This window comes from Macaca fascicularis, chromosome 12 (assembly GCF_037993035.2).
Source record: "Macaca fascicularis isolate 582-1 chromosome 12, T2T-MFA8v1.1".
Taxonomy (NCBI): Eukaryota; Metazoa; Chordata; class Mammalia; order Primates; family Cercopithecidae; genus Macaca; species Macaca fascicularis.
This window is the reverse complement of record NC_088386.1, coordinates 46963450-46984094: the sequence shown is the minus strand read 5'-3', so window position 1 is coordinate 46984094 and position 20645 is coordinate 46963450. Positions and strand designations below refer to the sequence as shown.

The window sequence follows — 20645 nt, the reverse complement described above, 5'->3', positions numbered from 1 at the left end:
ACAGTTAATGCAAATAATCACAATACAAAACATATTAAAAGGAGGAAAAAATGAGATAAATAATGGTCTTTGGCAGGAAAAATATAGGATAACAAGTCAACATTACTTAGCAGTTCTTGTAAACGCACAGTATTAATTAAAACTAAGATTAACTACCACCTAGTTAAGTACTCATACTAACCCAGTTTTGGGCTAAATATTCTTTCTTGTGAATATATTATCATAAAACTCCACTGGACAATAAGAAGGTAAGGTTAAAGTAGTAAATCAAAAAGAATGACTTCCAAATATCAATATTCAACCACTATTAGGTACTCTTTTAGAAATCCTGAAAGAAATAAGGCCATCAATCACTGATATTTTTATTCCATGGAAATCACAACTGTTTCCTATCATCTACTGGTTATGTGACCTCTGGAAAATTACTCAATCTCTCTAAAATAGTGACTAATAATTACATCTCAGGTCTATTGTGATGATTAAATAAAATATACATAAAGCACTCAATTCAGAGCTAACACGTAAGAAAGTCACAAATAGGCTGGGTGCAGTGGCTCACATCTGTAATCCCAGCATTTGGGAGGCCAAGGCGGGAGGATCACTTGAGTTCAGGAGTTCGAGACCAGCCTGGCCAACATAGTGAAACCCTGTCTCTACTAAAAATACAAATATTAGCTGGGTATGGTGGTAGACATCTGTAATCCCAGCTACTCGGGAGGCTGAGGCAGGAGAATCGCTTGAACCTGGGAGGCGTGGGTTGCAGGGAGCCAAGATCCCACCACTGCACTCCAGCCTGGGCAAGAGTGACACTCTGTCTCGATAAGATAAGACAAGATAAGACAAGATAAGATAAGATAGGATAGGATAACATAACATAAAATATAAAAAATAAAATAAAATAAATAAAGGAAGACACAAACAGTTATTTTTCACTTTGTTCAGTTTTTGAAATACTGTAAAACAGATTTTATATTTGTGATTTTCAATGCCTAGTATGTGAATTCTATTTTCAGTACAAATTTATTACTGTTCCCTTAAAATGAAAATAATTCAGTAGTAGCTTAATTTCAACTTAAAATCCAAAAAAACAGAAAAATTTCATTTGTCTTGCTTTAAGCAAAATGAATTCATAGAAAATCAAAATTGTTAAAATATTACCTGGATTCAAAGCAAAATTATCTATTAAACTCTTCCAAGCAATAAAAGCTATTTTTTTAATCATGGGTGCTCCACTACGAAATCCAAGTTCTTCTAGTTGCAACAGAGAATTGATGAAACTCCCACTTCGATGCAAGGTCTAAAAAAGGGAAAAATCATTAAGAAGTTATTTATCTGCATGAAACAGAATAATTGCTATCATTCCTTTATTCATTCAGTTAATAGATGCTCTTAGGACTTCATAATCTAATGGGGAGACAAAAGATAAATTATTCACAAACATAAAGAGATGTGTTAAATGTTAGGTATGTTAAAAGTCTTAGGAATTTAAGAAAATAAACTTTAAACACACATTCCAAACTCAAGACCAAAAAATATATAAAGTTTGAAGAAGCAGATAATGCGTAACACAGAACACTTCTAAAACATTAGAGAAAATTAGGAGAGTAGATAAATCCCAAACTTTATCAAAGCAATACCAAACAAAATATATGTTTATATTAAAGAATTAGAGAAAAAAGGTGTTGAACCCTGAAAATAATAAAAATAACCTTTCAAACAAACTGAAAGGAAAATTAAGGAAACATCTAATTTCATGGCTGTAAAAGAAACATTTTTAAAAAACAGTAGTATCTGCTAATAAAAAATAGTAAAAGTGAGATAAAAATCAAGAAAACTGAATAAGGTTTCTTTTTTCTGAGAGGGAGTCTCACTCTGTCGCCCAGGCTACAGTGCAGTGGTGCTATTTCGGCTCACTGCAGTCTCCTGGGTTCAAGTGATTCTCCTGCCTCAGCCTCCCAAGTAGCTGGGATTACTGGCTAATACTACCACGCCCAGCCAATTTTTGTTTTGTTTTGTTTTGTTTGCAATGGGAGTCTGGCTCTGTCACCCAGGCTGGAGAGCAATGGCTGGATCTCAGCTCACTGCAACCTCTGTCTCCTAGGTTTAAGCGATTCTCCTGCCTCAGCCTCCCAAGTAGCTGGAATTACAGGTGCATGCCACCATGCCTAGCTAATTATTGTATTTTTAGTTGAGGCAAGGTTTCACCATGCTGGCCAGGCTGGTCTCGATCTCTGGAACTCAGGGTGATCCGTCCACCTCGGCTTCCCAAAGTGCTGGGATTACAGGAGTGAGCCACCAGGACCAGTCTAATTTTTATATTTTTAGTAGAGATAAGGTTTTGCCATGCTGGCCAGGCTGGTATCTAACTCCTGACCTCAAATGACCCACCCGCCTGAGCCTCCCAAAGTGCTGGGATTACAGACGTGAGCCACCACAGCCAGCAGAAAACCGGATAGCTTCTGAATTACTTCCAAATATTATGTAAGATTTAAATGAGAAAACTATTAAACCAAAAGAAAAATATGAGCTTAGGAGGAAAAAAAAAATAGGCCAGGCACGGTGGCTCACACCTGTAATCCTAGCACTTTGGGAGGTCAAGGCAGGTGGATCACCTAAGGTCGGGAGTTCGAGACCAGTCTGACCAATATGGAGAAATCCCTTTTCTACTAAAAACACAAAAATCAGCCAGGCGTGGTGGCACATGCCTGTAATCCCAGCTACTCGGCAGGCTAAGACAGGAGAATCACTTGAACCCAGGAGGCCGAGGTTGCAGTGAGCCGAGATCGTGCTTGCACTCCAGCCTGGGCAACAAGCGTGAAACTCTGTCTCAAAAAGAAGAAAAAAAGGAAAATAAAGTACAAAATGGAAAAATGACAAGTAATGCATCACAAATAAAAAATTACATAAACACTAATGCTCCTAACAGGCTATAAACCACATATAATCTTAACACACTATAAACCAGTAACAAAAAAAAAAATGGAAGGCAGGGCGCAGTGGCTCACACCTGTAATCCCAGCACTTTGGGAGGCCGAGACGGGCGGATCACGAGGTCAGGAGATCGAGACCATCCTGGCTAACATGGTGAAACCCCGTCTCTACTAAAAATACAAAAAATTAGCTGGGCGTGGCAGGTGCCTGTAGTCCCAGCAACTCGGGAGGCTGAGGCAGGCAAATGGTGGGAACCCAGGAGGCGGAGCTTGCAGTGAGCCGAGATCACTCCACTGCACTCCAGCCGGGGTGACAGAGCGAGACTCTGTCTCAAATAAAATAAAAAAATAAAATAAAATAAAATAAAAAATGGATTAGAAAACAAAAAACATACAAGTTAGCTACAAGAGCTAAAGGAAATACTTCGTAACAGATCTAGCCCAAGAAGTTAGACACAAGATGAAAACTACAAAGCACTGCTGAAAGAAACTAAAGACCTAGGCCTGGCACAGTGGCTGACTCCTGTAATCCCAGCACTCTGGGAGGCCAAGGCGGGTGGACTGCTTTAGGTCATGAGTTTGAGACCAGCCTGGCCAACGTGGTAAAATCCCGTCTCTACTAAAAATACAAAAATGAGTCAGGCATGGTGGCAGGCGCCTATAATCCCAGCTACTCGGGAGGCCAAGGCAGGAGAATCACTTGAACCCAGGAGGCTGAGGTTACAGTGAGCCAAGACTGCGCCACAGCACTATAGCCAGAAAGACTCTGTCTCAAAAAAAAAAAAAAAAAAAAAAACCTAAACAAATGGAAAGACATCTGCTCATTGGTAGAAAGACTTAACATCAATGAAATGCTAACTACTCAAGGCATTATACGCAGATTCATCACAATCCCTACCATGATTTCAACTGTCTTTTTCACAGATAAAGAAGTCTATCGTCAAATTAACACGGAATTGCAAAGAGCCTCAAAAAGCCAAAACAGCCAGCGTGGTGGCTCACACGAGTAATCCCAACACTTTGGGAGGCCAAGGCGGGCAGATTACAAGGTCAGGAGTTCGAGACCAGCCTGGCCGATATGGTGAAACACCATCTCTACTAAAAATACAAAACTTCAGCCAGGCATGGTGGTGTGCAACTGCAGTCCCAGCTACTCAGGAGGCTGAGGCAGGAAAATCACTTGAACCCAGGAGGCGGAGGTTGCAGTGAGCTGAGATCACGCTGCTGCACTCCAGTCTGGGTGACAGGGAGAGTCTCCAGCTCAAGAAAAAAAAAAATTTTTTTTTAAATTAAAAGCCAAAACAATCCTGAAAAATAAGAAAACCAGACAACTCACACTGACTGACTTCCAAACGTAGTATAAAGCTACAGTAATTAATACATATGGTAACTGCATAAGGACAGCCATACATACTAACAGCACAGAATACTGAGCTTGGATATAAATCTTTGCACCTGTGTTCAAATGATTTTCAAAAGGCCACCAAAGGCCAGGTGCAGTGGCTCATGCCTGTAATCCCAGCACTTTGGGAGGTCGAGGCGGGTGGATCTCTTGAGCTCAGAAGTTCGAGACCAGCCTGGCCAATGTGGTAAAACCCCATCTCTAATAAAAATACAAAAAAGAAAAAAAATTAGCCGAGCAAGGTGGTGGGCACCTGTAATCCCAGCTACCTGGGAGACTGAGGCAGGAGAATTGCTTGAACCCAGGAGGTAGAGGTTGCACTGAGCCGAGATCATGCCACTGCACTGCAGCCTTGGCAACAGAGTTAGACTGTCTCAAAAAACAAAAAAAAAAGGGGTACCAAAAGGATTTAATAAAAACAACCTTTTCAATAAATGGTACTGAGGAATCTGAACATCTACACGCAAAAGGATGAACCTGGACTCTCACCTTACACCATATCCAAATATTCACTCAAAATGGTTCAAAGATCTATATTCAAGATCTAAAACTGGAAAATTCTTACAAGAACACATTGGGAAACAAAAATGACATTGGATTTGGCAACAACTTCATGAATATGATGTCAAGTATGAGCAATAACAAAAAATATACATAATATACCAAAATTAAAAACTGTGCAATGGATATTACCAAGAAAGCAAAAAAGAACCTATAGAACGGAAACAAATATTTGCAAATCACATAACTGATACGGGATGAATATCAAAAACATATAAAGAACTACAACTCAACAAAAATTCAAACCTACTCAAAAATGGACCAAGGACTTAGACATTTCTCCACGGACAATTAAAACAGCCAAGAACCAAGTGAAAAGATGTTCAACATCACTAGTAATCAGAGAAATGCAAATCTATACCAAATCAATCCCACTTCACATTCACTAGAATGGCTATCAAAAACAAAAAGGAAAATAAAAAGTGTTGGTGAGGATGTTAAGAAAGTGGAACCCTAGTGCATTACGGGTGGGAATGTAAAATGGTGCAGCTGCTACAGAAGAGTTTGGTGCTGGCTGGTCCAAGTGGCTCATGCCTGTAATCCAGCAAATTTGGAGGCTGAGGCAAGCGGATCACTTGAGTTGGAAACCAGGCTGAGCAGCATGGCAAAATCCCATCTCTACAAAAAATATGGAAAAAAAAAAAATTCAGCTGGGCATGGTGGTAGTCCCAAGTAATCGGGAGGCTGAGGTGGGAGGATGGTTTGAGCCTGGGAGACAGGTTGAAGTGAGTGAGGTTGTGCCACTGCACTCCAGCCTGGGTGACAGAGCCAGACCTTGTCTCAAAAAAAGAGAGTTTGAGGCTTTCTCAAAAAGTTCAACATAGAATTACTACATAACCCAGCAATTCCACTCTTAAACATATACCCAAAAAACTGAAAGCGGTAACTCTGACAGATTTGTACACTGGTGTTTACAGCAACATTATTCACAATAGCCAAAAGGTAGAAACAACCTAAATGTCTCTCAACAGATACACAAAATGTGTTATATACAATCACTCAGCCATAAGAATGCAACTTTAATATATGTTATGACATGGATAAATCTTAAAAACTTTATGCTGCCAGGCACGGTGGCACATGCCTGTAATCCCAGCACTTTGGGAGGCCGAGGTGGGCAGATCACGAGGTCAGGAGATCAAGATCATCCTGGCCAAAATGGTGAAATCCTTCCTGTCTCTACTGAAAACACAAAAATTAGCCGGGCATAGAGGCACATGCCTGTAGTCCCAGCTACTCAGTAGGCTGAGGCAGGAGAATTGCTTGAACCCACGAGGCAGAGGTTGTAGTGAGCTGAGATCACACCATTGCACTCCAGCCTGGGCGACAAGAGTGAAACTCTGTCTCAAAAAAAATAAAAAAACTTTATGCTTAGTGAAATAAGCCAGACACAGAGGAGCAAATATGTTATAATTTCACTTTTATGAGGTACCTAGAATAAGCAAATTCGTAGAGACTGAAAGTAGAACAAAAGGGTGATGTCTGGGTGGGGGAGGAGGGCACAGGGAGTTTACTGCTTAATGGGTACAGTTTTTGTTGGGGATGATGCACAAGTTTTGGGTATAGATAATGGTGACGCTTACAACATTATGAATAGATTTAATGCCATTGAATTCTTCATTTACAAATGGTTAGAACACAATAAAAGCAGCACACCCCCTACCACCTAAAACCTGCTTAATCATTGAACATACAGTTGATTCTCGCTCATTATTCATAGTAGTTATGGTTTTCTATTATATAAAATAGCCTGGAAACTAAATTAGCAAATACTGAGCAATCACTCCCATGGGAAATACACAGTTAGGTTTCTTTGAGTCTATGGACACACTTTTGTCAGCTGTTCAATATATAACCTGTTTAACATCTATCTATTAGAAGATATTTTACATTACTGAATCACTAACATCAAATTCACAGCCAGTAGCTCTATAAATCGTGCCTGAACAAAGTTTATTTTCATCATTGGGTATATCACAGCCTTCCTTTGCTTAGGAACACAAACTAGACAGCATCTGGACCCAGGCTTTGGGTCCCAAATTTAACCAGTAAACCACCAGGAAAAGCACAGAAAAGTGAAAAATGTGGCATTACAGGGATTATAAAAAGGACACCTGTTTAAGGTATGAGAACTAAAACAAAAAGGCAGAGCGTAACTTTGCTTGACCTCAGCTGGAAACACGCACATTGTGACTCCAATTCTTTGCCACCCTGGGTGTCTACAAATGATGGCAAAAGCAATGCAAGTACTGATTTCAGATTTACAAATGAATTTTAGTAAGCATGAAATAATGAGCATCAGCTGTACAAAGGAAATAATGAGCATCGAGTGTACAAAGAAAAGGTAAGAAAATAAAGAGTCCAGCATGTAAATATTGTGGACTGTTCATTAACTGGGCACTTACCCTTCCAAGTAGTTTGACAAACAAAGGCCATAATTTTAACACGTAAGTCTCATTTTTACTCATAAATAGCTTCTGGAGTTCTGAGATTAATTTCTGCAAACAAAAGCAATTAATTTACCAAACAGACTCTTTGAAAAAAAAAAAATCCAATATCAAAGTCTAGGAATAATTTTCAAAAACCAGTTTTCTCCATGATAAAAATATTACCCAACCCAAGGCCAGGTGCGGTGGGTCAAGCCTGTAATCCCAGCACTTTGGGAGGCCAATGCAGGCAGATCACCTGAAGTCAGGAGTTCAAGACCAGCCTGGCCAATACAGTGAAGCCCCATCTCTACTAAAAATACAAAAATTAGCTGGGTGTGGTGGCAGGCGCCTGTAATTCCTACTACTCGGGAGGCTAAGGCATGAGAATTGCTTGAACCCAGGAGGCGGAGGGTGCAGAAAGCAGAGAACGTGCCACTGCACTCCAGCCTGGGTGACAGAGCGAGATTGTCTGAAGAAAAAAAAAAAAAATTACCCCTCCCAAAAAACTCCACAAGAAAAGCTGAAGCATAGAGCAAATGTGAAGGAGTTTTTACAGTAAATGCTCTAATACAAACACCCAGATTCTATCATTAACACTTGTTGGTCTTATCACCTATCTGGCCATCCTACCATCCATCAATCCAACTTTTTTCCTAACAATATACTTTACCCTAAAAATGTCAGCATGCATATCATTAACTAGTTTAAATGGCACTGTATTAATATTTTCACACTAATAATGAAAAAATACATTAATAGCTTCATAATCAACAAACGTGAAATAATTTTTAGCTCAAATTTATATAAAGAATTTCATATATGCTTTGTTGCAAGCTTGATAAACGGGTTACAAAAGGGATTTTCTGGTCAGGCACGGTGGCTCATGCCTGTAATCTCAGCACTTTGGGAGGCTGAGGCAGGCAGATCACAAGGTCAAAAGTTCGAGACCAGCCTGGCCAATATGGTGAAACCCCATCTCTACTAAAAATACAAATATCAGTCGGGCATGGTGGCAGGTGCCTATAATCCCAGCTACTCCTGCTGAGGCAGGAGAATCACCTGAACCCAAGAGGTGGAGACTACAGTGAGCTGAGACCACGTCACTGCACTCCAGCCTGGGCAACAATCACGAAACTGTCTCAAAAAAAAAAAAAAATTTATATGTATATATATGTTACTAAAAAATGAATTCATCAGAATAAAGCTATTTATGAAGACACTCGAGTTACTTTGTCATACTGAACATTACCAAGAAGTCTTCTGCATTTTAAGCAAGTAAAATCCCAGGTTTTAGGGGCTGGGTGTGGTGGCTGACGCCTGTCATCCCAAAACTTTGGGAGACTAAAGTGGGAGGACTGCTTGAGCCCAGGAGTTCAAGATCTGCTTGGTTAATATAGTGAGACCCTGTCTCTTAAAACAAAAAATAAAACAAGGCCTTCAAATATGGCTTTCCATGTAACCTAGAGTAAAAAATCCGTCCTTACAATGGTTCCCGCCATGGTCCTATGTGATTGGGCCCTCTTTTCCTCTCTCTAATTCACTCCACTACTGTCATACTGCCCAGTGTTCCCAGAACACCAACCAGGTACACAACCATTAGAGACGGGCCTTTTGCCCTCATGCTTCTCTTGTCTGGTATGAAGTTACCCTACATTATCCACATGGGTAACTCCTCTGCCTTCAAATCACTGTTCAAATGTCCTTTCCTTTGCCTTCTCTGACCACCTTACATTCCTTTCTCACGGCACTCTCCAGTCCTTGCTCTTCTCCTTAGCGCTCTTCACTTACTACACTATGTACTTAATTATCTCTCCCACAAGAAAATAAGCTCCATCAAGCCTCTTTTGTTCACTGCTATATTTACAGCGCCTGCAACAAAGCACTACATATATCAGATGCCCAGTAAATATGTTACAAGAACAATGGTTAGAAAACCTAAAACCTGTGGCAAGTAATAACTAGAAAACTATAGAGACTAGGTAAGTTTATGTACATTAAATTTGTATCTCCTAGGATTATACAGTAACAACCCAAACATGAGTGAATCAGTTAATGCTCTCCCTCTTTCAGCAATACAATTCCTATTTCCTATTTATTGGGAACGAAGTAAAATGTCTGGATTTTAGTAACAATAGATAGCTCCCCTCCTTACTACTATGTAATAAGCAAGGTGCCTATGCTAATTTATGCAATTCTTAATGTTGTGATTCAAAGCTAAAATCCTAGCTCATAGTGCAACTATACCAATATGCCCAGATTTTTTTTTGGGGGGTGGGGACAGGCTCTCACTCAGCCAGGCTAGAATGCAGTGGTGAGATCATAGCTCATTGCAGCCTCAAATTTCTGGTCAAGCAATCCTCCCGCCTTAGCCTCCCAAGCATCTGAGACTACAGGCGCATGCCACCACGCCCAGCTAATTTTTAAGATATTTTGTAGAGATGGGTCTCACTCTGTTGCCCAGATGGGTCTGGAACTCCTGGCCTCAAGCAATCCTCCCACCTCAGCCTCCCAGCCTCCCGCATTGGGACTACAGGTGAGAGCCACTATACCTGGCCCCCAGACTGAATTTTAAGCTTAGTGCAAAACCTTCTGATGCAGTATCCAGAAAATTCTTACATAAAAGAACACTCACAGTAGTCATAAGCTGCTCTGTAATAGATGCTATTTCTTGCTGTTTCTGAAGCAATAATGGCATTCCCATCTCCAAAGCAGTTGCTCCCCGCAAATGTACCTTTTGTGCTGAATGAACCACTAAAGGTATGACCAGTTTTGCCCACCTCACTGCCTCTTCTCCCATTTGAGTTGGGGCTTGTTCAATTAGCCTATAATAAAGAAATCAACGAATAATTAGCGTGACGTCACGTTTTAAGTCTTAACAAGCAGTAAAATATGTGACACACAGAAATATACACAGTACGGCCCATTTGTTTTAGAATATATACAAATACGCATATGCACACAAGAAATAGATACAATTTTTACTAATTTGCACATTATTAATTTTGTAAATTTTTTTTAAAGAACTAATCTTGTCTTAAGATTGAAATATTACAGTCACCCCTCAGTATCCATGGGGTACTGGTTCTAGGACCTCACAATAATGCTCAGGTCTGATATAAAAAGGACGGTATAGTCATGCACCACAAACAAACGTTTTGGTTAAAAACGCAGCACATTCACAATAGTGGTCCAGTAAGATTTTAAGGGACCTGACAAGTTCCTATCACCTAGTGACATTGTAGCTGTTGTAACATTGCAGTGCAATACATTATTCATGTTTCTGATAACAATGGTGTAAACCAACAAATCTACTGCACTCTCATTCACAAAAAAGTACAGCACAATTATATACAGGACATTACTGTACTATTAAGATGATAAGAAATGACCGGCCAGGTGCGGTGGCTCACACCTGTAATCTCAGCACTTTGGGAGACCGAGGCGGGGGGATCATGAGGTCAGGAGATGGAGACTATCCTAACATGGTGAAACCCCGTCTCTTCTAAAAATACAAAACTTAGCTGGGCGTGGTGGCACTTGCTTGTAATCCCAGCTACTTGGGAGGCTGAGGCAGAATAGCTTGAATCCGAGAGGCAGAGGCTGCAGTGAGCCAAGACCTCACCACTGTGTTCCAGCCTGGCGACAGAGCAAGACTCCGTCACACACACAAAAAAATAGTAATAAAAAAAAAATTTTTTTAAATGACTATGTTACCGGTTTATGTATATACCACACTATAATTTTTATTATTAGAGTTTACTCCTACTTCTATTTTTAAAAAGTTAACTGTAAAGTAGCCTTGAAGGGTCCTTCGGCAGATACTCCAGAAGGCAGCATTAACCACAGATGACAGCTCCATGCATGTTATTGCCCTTGAACAAGTTTTAGTATGACAAGATGTGGTGGTGGGAGACACTGATAAGGATCCTGACCCTGCAAGAGGCCCTAGGCTGATGTGTTATGTTGTTAACCAAAAAGTTATGAAAGTCAAAAACAAATAAATAAATTAAAAATTAAGGCTCCTAGAATAAGGATTTAACGAGGGAAAATAATTTTGTACAATTGTATGTTTGTGTTTTAAGCTAAGTATTCTTCTTTTTTTTTTTTTGAGACCAAGTCTCTCTGTCACCCAAGCTGGAGTGCAGTGGCACGATCTCAGCGCACTGCAACCTCTGCCTCCTGGGTGCAAGTGATTCTCATGCCTCAGTCTCCCATATAGCTGAAGATTACAGGCACACATCACCACGCCCAGCTAATTTTGTATTTTCAGTAGAGATGGGGTTTCACCATGTTGACGAGGCTGCTCTCACGCTGCTGACCTCAGGTAATCTGCCCACCTGGGCCTCCCAAAGTTCTGGGATTACAGGCATGAGCCACTGTGCCCAGCCAAAGCTAATTATTCTTACAAAAGTCAAAAAGTTTTAAAACTTTAAAGTCTAAAGTTACAATAGGCTGGCCAGGCACAGTGGTTCACGCCTGCAATCCCAGCACTTTGGGGGGCTGAGGTGGGTGGATCACCTGAGGTCAGGAGTTCAACACCAGCCTGGCCAACATGGCAAAATCCCATTTCTGCTAAAAATACAAAAATAAGCCGGTCGTGGTGGCGAGCGCCTATAATCCCAGCTACTCAGGAAGCTGAGGCACAAGAATTACTTGAACCTGGGGGGTGGAGGTTGCAGAGCGCCGATATCACCCCACTACACTCCAGCCTGAACAACAGTGTGATTGTCTCAAAAAAAGTTACAGAAAGTAGAGACTAATTTATTTTTTAAATGTTTTTATAGATTTAGTGTAGCATAAGTGTACAGTCTTTATGAATAATCTACAATAGTGCACAGTAACATCCCAGACCTTCACATTCCCTCATCACTCCTTCACTGACTCACCCAAAGAAACTTTAGTCCTAAAACCTCCATCCGTGGTAAGCATCAGATACAGGTGTACCATTTTTTAATCTTTTTTATCATATTTTTACTGTACCTTTTCTGTTTAGGTACACAAATAGTATTGTGTTAGAAGTGCCTACAATATCCAGTACAGTAATACACTGTACAGGTCTGTAGCCTGGGAGCAACAGGTTGTACCATGCAGCCTAGGTATATAGTAGGCTCTCCCCTCTAGGTTTGTGTAAGTCCACTCTATGTTTGCACAATGATGAAATTATATAATGATGCATTCCTCAGAATGTATTTCCATCATTATATGACACGACTGTATTTGCATATAACTTATGCCCATCTTCCCCTATACTTTAAATCATTTCTAGATTACTGATAATAGCTAATACAATGTAAGTGCTAAGTAAGTAGTTGTTAAACTGTACTGTTTAGGAAATAATGACAAGAAAATCAAAGTCCGTACATGTTCAATACAGATGCAATTTTTCTGAGACTTTCAACCCTCAATTGGTTAAATACAAGGATGCAGAACCTACAAAGGGCCAACTGTATTACTTATTGTTATGCTAAATTCATCATTGTTATAGAAGAGGATAGCCAGAGAACGATGACATAATCTTAGCATCAATCAGAGCATTCAACAGTGGGCAAGTTAAAGCAAGTAACTCAACAAGAAAACTTTAAAGAACAAAAAACAGGGAAGACAGAAATCATGTCATCAAAGAGTTTACACTTAAAAAAAAAAAGAGTTTATGCTGTTGGCGTGCCTGTTATAACAAAAATGAAGAAGGTACTCTTCTATTCCCTGCTAAACACTGATTACCTTTCTAAACAACCCCTAAGCCCACTTATGAGTTTACATTATTTTTAAAACCTTACAACAAGCTTTAACAGAGATATTTTTCAAACCCGAACTGTGTATGTTACTAGCAGGAACATAACCAAGACTTCACCTTGAACATGGTCCCAGTAAAAATTTTAAACACCTAGTAACCCATACACATCTACTTCCATCTTCTTTCTGTTACTTCTTGTCCTTGAGTCTTTTGGTGTAAAAGACATTTCCCCCTTTCAATGTCTGTCTCTCATTTAAATTCCAAAAGCCCTCTCCCCTTCAGCTAAACTTATGAAAACTATTCTTCAATTTGCACAGCATCCAAATGCATACCTTATGATAACATTTAACGCTTCAAAATCAACAACAGCAGAATGCGTCTCTCCTTTATTAAATAGTATTTCTAATGAATCAATTATACTGGATACCTAAAAAACAAACCAAATAAATACAAATGAAATAAGCCTGAACTGTTTTTATTGGCATTATAGTTGTTTTTTAATTGGCATATAGTTAAGACGGCATACCCAAAAACTATACTCACCATTTTGCCAACCACGTCAGAGGGAAATGTCTGCTTAGATATCACCCAAAGTGCTCTGGTACGTACATTTTTGTCTGAACTCTTAATGGTATCATTCAATTTTGAAAGCAATTCTAGAGCATTTGCCTCTGAAAAACAAGCAGTTTTAATTTTGTATAGAATAGTTGATACTCTTTAAAGTCTCAAATATAAAACTAGAGAAAACAATATACTCATCAATCATAAAATTAAAAGTATATCCAGAGAATAGATCAGAGAACCAATGCTGATACCAAACTTCTCCCCAAAACACAAAATTCAGATTAGAGGGGAAGGTATACTGAGAGAAAATAAACAACAGACACAAAATCAGACTTTCTTGTGCAACTGAAGTAACTACAGATATCACTGTAGGTTTGAACATACAAGACAATTTTTGGTAAGATGTTTTCAATCCTGCATCTCTGCTCCAAAATGAACAACTCCTGCTTTAGGTTGTTAACACTTCCATGTATAAAAAAGAGCAAGCAGCAGCTTTTCCCTCAAAAACAGATGGTAACAACTTTGACATCTTTATTCCTAACTTTCCTTCTCTAAAGAGTTTCCTTTACAATGGAAATCATCTAACTATGGAACAACAATGCAGACTACTTGAAAACTTAGCATTAGGTTCTGTGCTTTTATTACCACTTTTAGTTCCAAATTATCCCACATTTATCATTATGTCAAAGAACTTTTCAATTCAGCATATTCCTTAGTGAATATGCCTGAATAAAAATTTCCATTTTTACAGCAATCATGTTTAAATACCCTTTTTATTTTATTTTTGTTTGAGATGGAGTTTCACTCTTCCTTCCCAGGCTGGAGTGCAATGGCACCATCTTGGCTCTCTGCAACCTCCACCTCCCGCATTCAAGCGATTCTCCTGCCTCAGCCTCCTGAGTTGCTGGGATCACAGGCATGCGCCATAATGCCCGGCTAATTTTTTTTGTATTTTTAGTAAAGATGGGGTTTCTCCATGTTGGCCAGGCTAGTCTTCAACTCCTGACCTTAGGTGATCCGCCCGCCTCAGCCTCCCAAAGTGCTGGGATTACAGGCATGAGACACCGCACCCAGCAAATACCCTTATTTTTTTTATTTATTTATTTTTTTTTTTTGAGACAGTCTCGCTCACTCTCCCAGTCTGGAGTGCAGTGGGGTGATCTCAGTTCACTGCAAGCTCCGCCTCCTGGGTTCATGCCATTCTCCTGCCTCAGCATCCCGAGTAGCTGGGACTACAGGCGCCCGCCACTACGCCCAGCTAAGTTTTTGTCAAATACCCCTTATTTTTATGAGCAAATTTTGTAGTATCAAAGTTAGAGCTACGTGTAGGTGATGATAATCTAAACATTCTTTCCTAAAAGCAAACCTTAAACTACAGGTTCTGAAACTAATCCAGAGATAATAGTACTTTTAACAGCATCAAATTATACTTAAAATTTATACTTTATACTCTAAAACTATTGACAGTCATAAGAAATTTATCTACCTGATAATTCTGAGGTAATTTTGGGATTATATAAGCAAAACCCCAGGGCTTGTAGAGCAGCACTACTCAGCTCCGAGTTTTGACTGGAAATGTGAGTCTACAAAAACAAAACCACATTTATTACAAACAAGCACAACTGTAAATCAATCTTTAGAAAGCAGAAGTCAATTATAGAACAAACAAATTCATCACATTTTACTCCAACAAATCCTTGAGAATATGCATAAAAAACAAAAATAAACAAGGAATAAAATCAGAAGGCCATGTGTACAGTTTGGCAAAGAAAGGAGAGGAAACTGGATCAAGAGCAACTGAATGAAGATAAAGGATATCTCTACACCTATGAAAGCAAAGAAAAAGAGGTCAACAGATGAAAAATGCTAAAGACATAACAGGGAAAAGGGAGTAAGGCCCTTCCACTGAGTAAACAAGAGACTCAAATGCAAAAGCTAACATCCTAACTTTAGAGGGGAGTGACATCTCTTCCTCCAAGACTGGGAGAAGGAAGGGGTTAGAATGTAACATTTATAAAGTATCTATTATTATCTCAATTAGTAGTTATATAAAACAATTTTTTAAACCTTACTTTATACATAAGAGAATTTCAATCCATGTCAATCTAGAAATTGTTTTTTTTTTTTTGGAGACAAGAGTTTCACTCTTGACCAGGTTGGAGTGCAATGATGTAATCTCAACTCACTGCAATAATCTCTCACTGTAACCTCCGCTTCCCAGGTTCACGAGTAGCTGGGATGACAGGCGTGCGCCACCATGCCTGGCTCATTTTTTGTATTTTTAGTAGAGATGGGGGTTTCACCATGTTGGCCAGGCTGGTCTCGAACTCCTGACCTCAGGTGATCCACCCGCCTCAGACCTCCCAAAGTGCTGGGATTGCAGGCGTGAGCCACCTTGCCTGGCTGTCAATCTAGAATTGAAAGTCCAACTCATAGTATTTATGTAAAAGCTATAAAAGGCCAAATCTGTCAAAGAGGATCTCAGTATGTTTACTTTTACCCTGTACCCCATTTCCTTGTACCATTTCCTACTCCAAAGGGATTTATCTTCAAAATCCCCCATATCTGTTTGAATCAAATATCCAAGGAATCCTCAAATTCCTGAGCAGGAGAATAGCAAATGTTAATGGTTAAATATATGAGCAGATACTTCTCTGCAGTGTCTTCTATATTTACAAAACGAAGCCAAAAAATTCAAACCCTAGAGTACAGAATGTAAGGGATATAGTACAGCAACCAGGTGTAAGCAACTAAGTAAGGCTTAATACTTTGAGAGCTACTACTATATCTCCTGGATAATAGCTAGTAAATGTCTGTGATTAATTTTCATTAAACTTACTTGAAAGTGTTCCTTAACAATAATGTGTCTCATTTTCAAGAATGTTGTGGATTCCTAGACACAATCCTAGCTGAACTCCAAACACAACACAGAAACATGTTCTACTTTACCTGGTATGGTTACTACTCTGAAAGAATTCAATTATCCTTTCATTGCTTAAAATTGCTATTGTCCTATTATCAACCTTCCACGTGTATCCAAATAATTTCAGGTACAAATCCTATTTACAAACAATGCAACTTGACTCAAAATGTATGCAACAAGACTGGGCCCAGTGGCCAACCAACATGGAGAAACCCCGTCCCTACTAAAAATACGAAAAAAAATTAGCCGGGCATGGTGGCGCATGCCTGTAATCCCAGCTACTTGGGAGGCTGAGGCAGGAGAACAGCTTGAACCTGGGAGGTGTTCAAGCCACTGCACTCCAGCCTGGGCAACAAGAGCAAAACTCTGTCCCCCGCCAAAAAAAAAAAAAACCAAAAAAAAAGTATGCAATAGAGTTCCTGATCCTATAAATGCTCAATATACGAAAGTGCATGTCTTTACATCGAATTACAACAATGTGGAATATGACAATAAAGAAAATGGAATAAACACCGATATTAAGTAACTAGCACACAATAAAGTTTCTGCTTACACAAAAAAAGTTGATGACTATGACAACACCAAGAGTAGGCAGTATCTCTGTTAATACTTAGCCAAAAATCACGTTAAAATGTACAATACGTGTCTGGATGAAACACTTGTTTAAAGGCACACAGCTGGGCACGGTGGCTCACACCTGTAATCCCAGCACTTTGGGAGGCCAAGACGGGCGGATCACCTGAAGTCAGGAGTTCAAGACCAACCTGGTCAACATGATGAAACCCCATCTCTACTAAAAATATTAGCCGGACGTGGTGAGGGCATGCCTGTAATCCCAGCTACTCAGGAGGCTGAGGCAGGAAAATCACTTGAACATGGGAGACAGAGGTTGCAGTGAGCTGAGATTGTGAAACTGCACTCCGGCATGGGTGACAGAGCAAGATCTGCCTGAAACAAACAAAAAGCATAAAAGTCGGGCACGGTGGCACCTTCTTGTAATCTCAGTTACTAAGGAGGCTGAGGTGGGAGGATCGTTTGGACCCAGGAGTTCGAGACTGGCTTAGGCAACCTATCAAGATCCCCACCTCAATAATTAAAAACAAAAATAAAAGCACAAGAACAAGGTCATAATAAAACCACAAAATATTTTTAAAAAAAGGAACAAGGTCATAAAAATAAGAACTCAAAGAAACATTGGAGATAAAGTTCAACTTTTTCATTCTAAAAACAAGAAAATTTAAAATATGTTAAGGATGGTCAGGAAGCCACTGAGTAGGCAAGTGAAGACACGAACACAGCTCCATATGTATGATGTCAAACATCATTTCCCTAAGCAAAAAAGATAACAGTTGTAGCAAAAACTGAGGGTGAATGAGGAAAAAGAAATTAATGCTACCTACAGAGTAGACCAAAGACAACTGTAATTTTAAAATCACTTACTTAGATGTAGATTCCCAAAGGAAAGAAAACAGGTTAATCTCTGATCACTGCTTTCAAGAGCACAAACTCAGATTCAAGTGCCCTTAGGCAACTTAGGCAAATTAAATTAATTTCTTCACCTGCAAAGTGATCATTAAGAAATAATCTCATGGAACTATGGAGAGTTAAGTGATAAAGCATGTAAGGTAATTAAGAAAGTACCTGAGAAGCTTTAAGTAACAATAAAGAGTATTATAATCAGTATTACTGCTGTTATATTTTAGATTCAAAGCTTTTGAGTCAACCGGCAAAACTTTTAAAAACCACCAAAAGTGTCTCAGCAAGGTGGCTCACGCCTGTAATCCCAACACTTTGGGAGGCCGAGGAAGGAGGATCGCCTGAGGTCGGGAGTTCAAGACCAGCCTGACCAATATGGAGAAACCTCTTCTCTACTAAAAATACACAATTAGCCGGGGTGGTGACGGATGCCTGTAATCCCAGCTATTCAGGAGGCTGAGGCAGGAGAATCGCTTGAACCTGAAAGGCGGAGGTTTCAGTGAGCCAAGGCCGAGCCACTGCACTCTCTCTGGCAACAAGAGCGAAACTCCACCGCAAAACAACAACAACAAAAAAAACAAACTACCAAAAGTGAAAAACTATTTAACAAACAGATACATACCTTTAAAACTTTGTACAGCCGAGGAAGCTTTTTCTCGATTTCTATAATTACTTCTTTTCCTTCTTCTCCAGTCATACGACTTAAAAAGCAGGAAGAACACAAGTTTAGGTAGTTGACGGGGGAAAAAAAAAACTCCCTAAAATACATGCACCACCTTTTTAAAAATTACTTTCTAACTCTTGTAAATGAATTAACCCAGTAGGTAAAGTCCTTAAAGGCATATAGAATATATAATGCAATATATATCAGAAGTGAAAGTAGAAAACTCTTCAGAATAACATTTTACATCCGTTACACGCAAGTTGTGATAGCCTGACTCCAAAAAGACAGAACGGGGATCCCTATCCCTAGTTACTAACGATTTACTAAGCCTTTACAAAAGGTTTTACAAAAGTTTAGTACATTTCTATGAAAATTACTTTGAAGCATTTTGCAATTAATAAAAATCAGTTTATGGCTGTTAAAAAAAAAAAAAAAAAAACTCCGGGTAGCCACATTTTCCCAACACATCGGAGGTTTACACTGAAAACCCCTCCTCCAACAACTACTTCCAAGCGAAACTTTTAAAAATCCCTCGCTTGCAAAACACGTGCAAGCTCCCTCGTTCCAAACACACACCTCAAGCGCACCAGCAGCAGTACCCAGGAACGTCACCTAGGATACATCTCCCCCGCCCCACAACGCGTCCGCGACTCGGGTGTCCTCACATTTGCCAGACTTCTAGAACTCATATTCATTCTACGCGCCCCTCCCAACCACCTTCTTTCTCCCCAGTCTAGAGCGCTCCCCCCACCCAGCAACGCCCCGTGGCGGACCTCACCTGGTCAGACTCAGGTAAGCGTCAGTCTGCCCTCCATGGGAGGCAGAAGGGTCTTCCAAAGTCTCCAACAGCGGCGCGAGGGGGCTCTGACCCCTGGCCGTCATGTCGGCCACCCTGAGGCCCGAACCGGAAGAGGAGAAAATCCAGTGACCGATGGAAACAGCCCCGCGGCGGCCGTGTGAGTCCGGCCCTCACACCCGCACGCCCGCCCCGGCCTCACAGCCACGCCGCGTCTGCACCCCAGGCCTCCGAAGCACCAAACCCCAGCGCGAACCTCCTCCGGCGCCCGGCACCAGGAACCTGAGGCCACGCCACATTCGGGCCTGGGCCCGCTCCCGCCACCACTTTCCCGGGCAGCTTTCAACAGAGGGAGGAGATCGGCAGAGGGCGGGAGAAGCCCGGGGAACGAGGCATCTCGCCGCGAGGGGGCGGAGGGTGGGCAGACTAAGGGCTCCCCGCGGCCTATCACTGTGACCCCGATATTTATCCCACCTAGGAAGATCAGGACAGGGTCCTCTCCGCCTCTGCCCCGCAGCACCCGGACGCTGCCAGAGCTCGACTGTCCCTGCTCCGGCTGTTTACTCACGCGTGCGGCGCTCTCCCTCCTAGACCAAGATGGCGGCGGGGCGGGCCCAGGAGTGCGCGGGAGTAGGTTAGGCCTGGCGGGAGAAGTTCGAGCCAATCCAACAGTCAGCGGCGCACCTGACTTATCGATCGCATCGCTTCCCTGCCCAGCTGCCGTGTCTCGCCCCGCTGGTCAGCATCAGGTGGTGGTGTTTTGCCTAAGGCGAGAGACTTGAAATTCAAAATGTGACTTAATTGCGCACACTCACTAGACTGAACTTAGTAGACCTTTAGACTAAGTGTTCAAACTCCAAGTCCAGTGCTTGTTGAAGTTTTAGCTACAAATCAGTTAGCAAAAGGAGATAACGTACTGTTAGGTTTAAGACTAAGAGCTGGCCGGGCGCAGTAGCTCACACCTGTAATCCAAGCACTTTGGGAGGCCGAGGTGGGCGGGTCACCTGAGGTCAGGAGTTCGAGACCAGCCTGGCCAACACATGGTGAAACCGCGTCTCTACTTAAAAAAAAAAAAAATACAAAAATTAGCTGGGTGTGGTGGCGCACGCCTGTAGTCCCAGCCACTTGGAAAGCAGAGGCAGAAGAATCGCTTGAACCCGGGAGGC

At 40.9% G+C, this 20645-nt stretch overlaps 1 protein-coding gene across 10 annotated transcripts in view; it reads right to left on the bottom strand.

Annotated features, from left to right (window-relative positions):
- Positions 1–20081, bottom strand: part of RIF1 (replication timing regulatory factor 1) — a 69635-nt gene extending 49554 nt beyond the window's left edge. For 5 of the 10 annotated variants that reach the window (XR_012421103.1, XR_012421104.1, XM_065525482.2 and 2 more), the window contains exons 1-8: positions 19462–20081; positions 18642–18720; positions 15107–15203; positions 13600–13727; positions 13389–13483; positions 9955–10144; positions 7299–7391; positions 1159–1297 (exon numbers count right to left, since the gene is read on the bottom strand). Coding sequence is in view for 8 of the 10 variants with exons in the window: in XM_065525482.2 (XP_065381554.1) it covers positions 1159–1297; positions 7299–7391; positions 9955–10144; positions 13389–13483; positions 13600–13727; positions 15107–15203; positions 18642–18720; positions 19462–19565 (925 nt within the window). In the remaining 2 variants the exon portion in view is untranslated. The remainder of the gene's footprint in view (positions 1–1158; positions 1298–7298; positions 7392–9954; positions 10145–13388; positions 13484–13599; positions 13728–15106; positions 15204–18641; positions 18721–19461) is intronic. The other 5 variants (XM_015432195.4, XM_065525483.2, XM_015432197.4 and 2 more) reach the window with 3 other exon arrangements.
- Between the last annotated feature and the right edge of the window lie 564 nt (positions 20082–20645).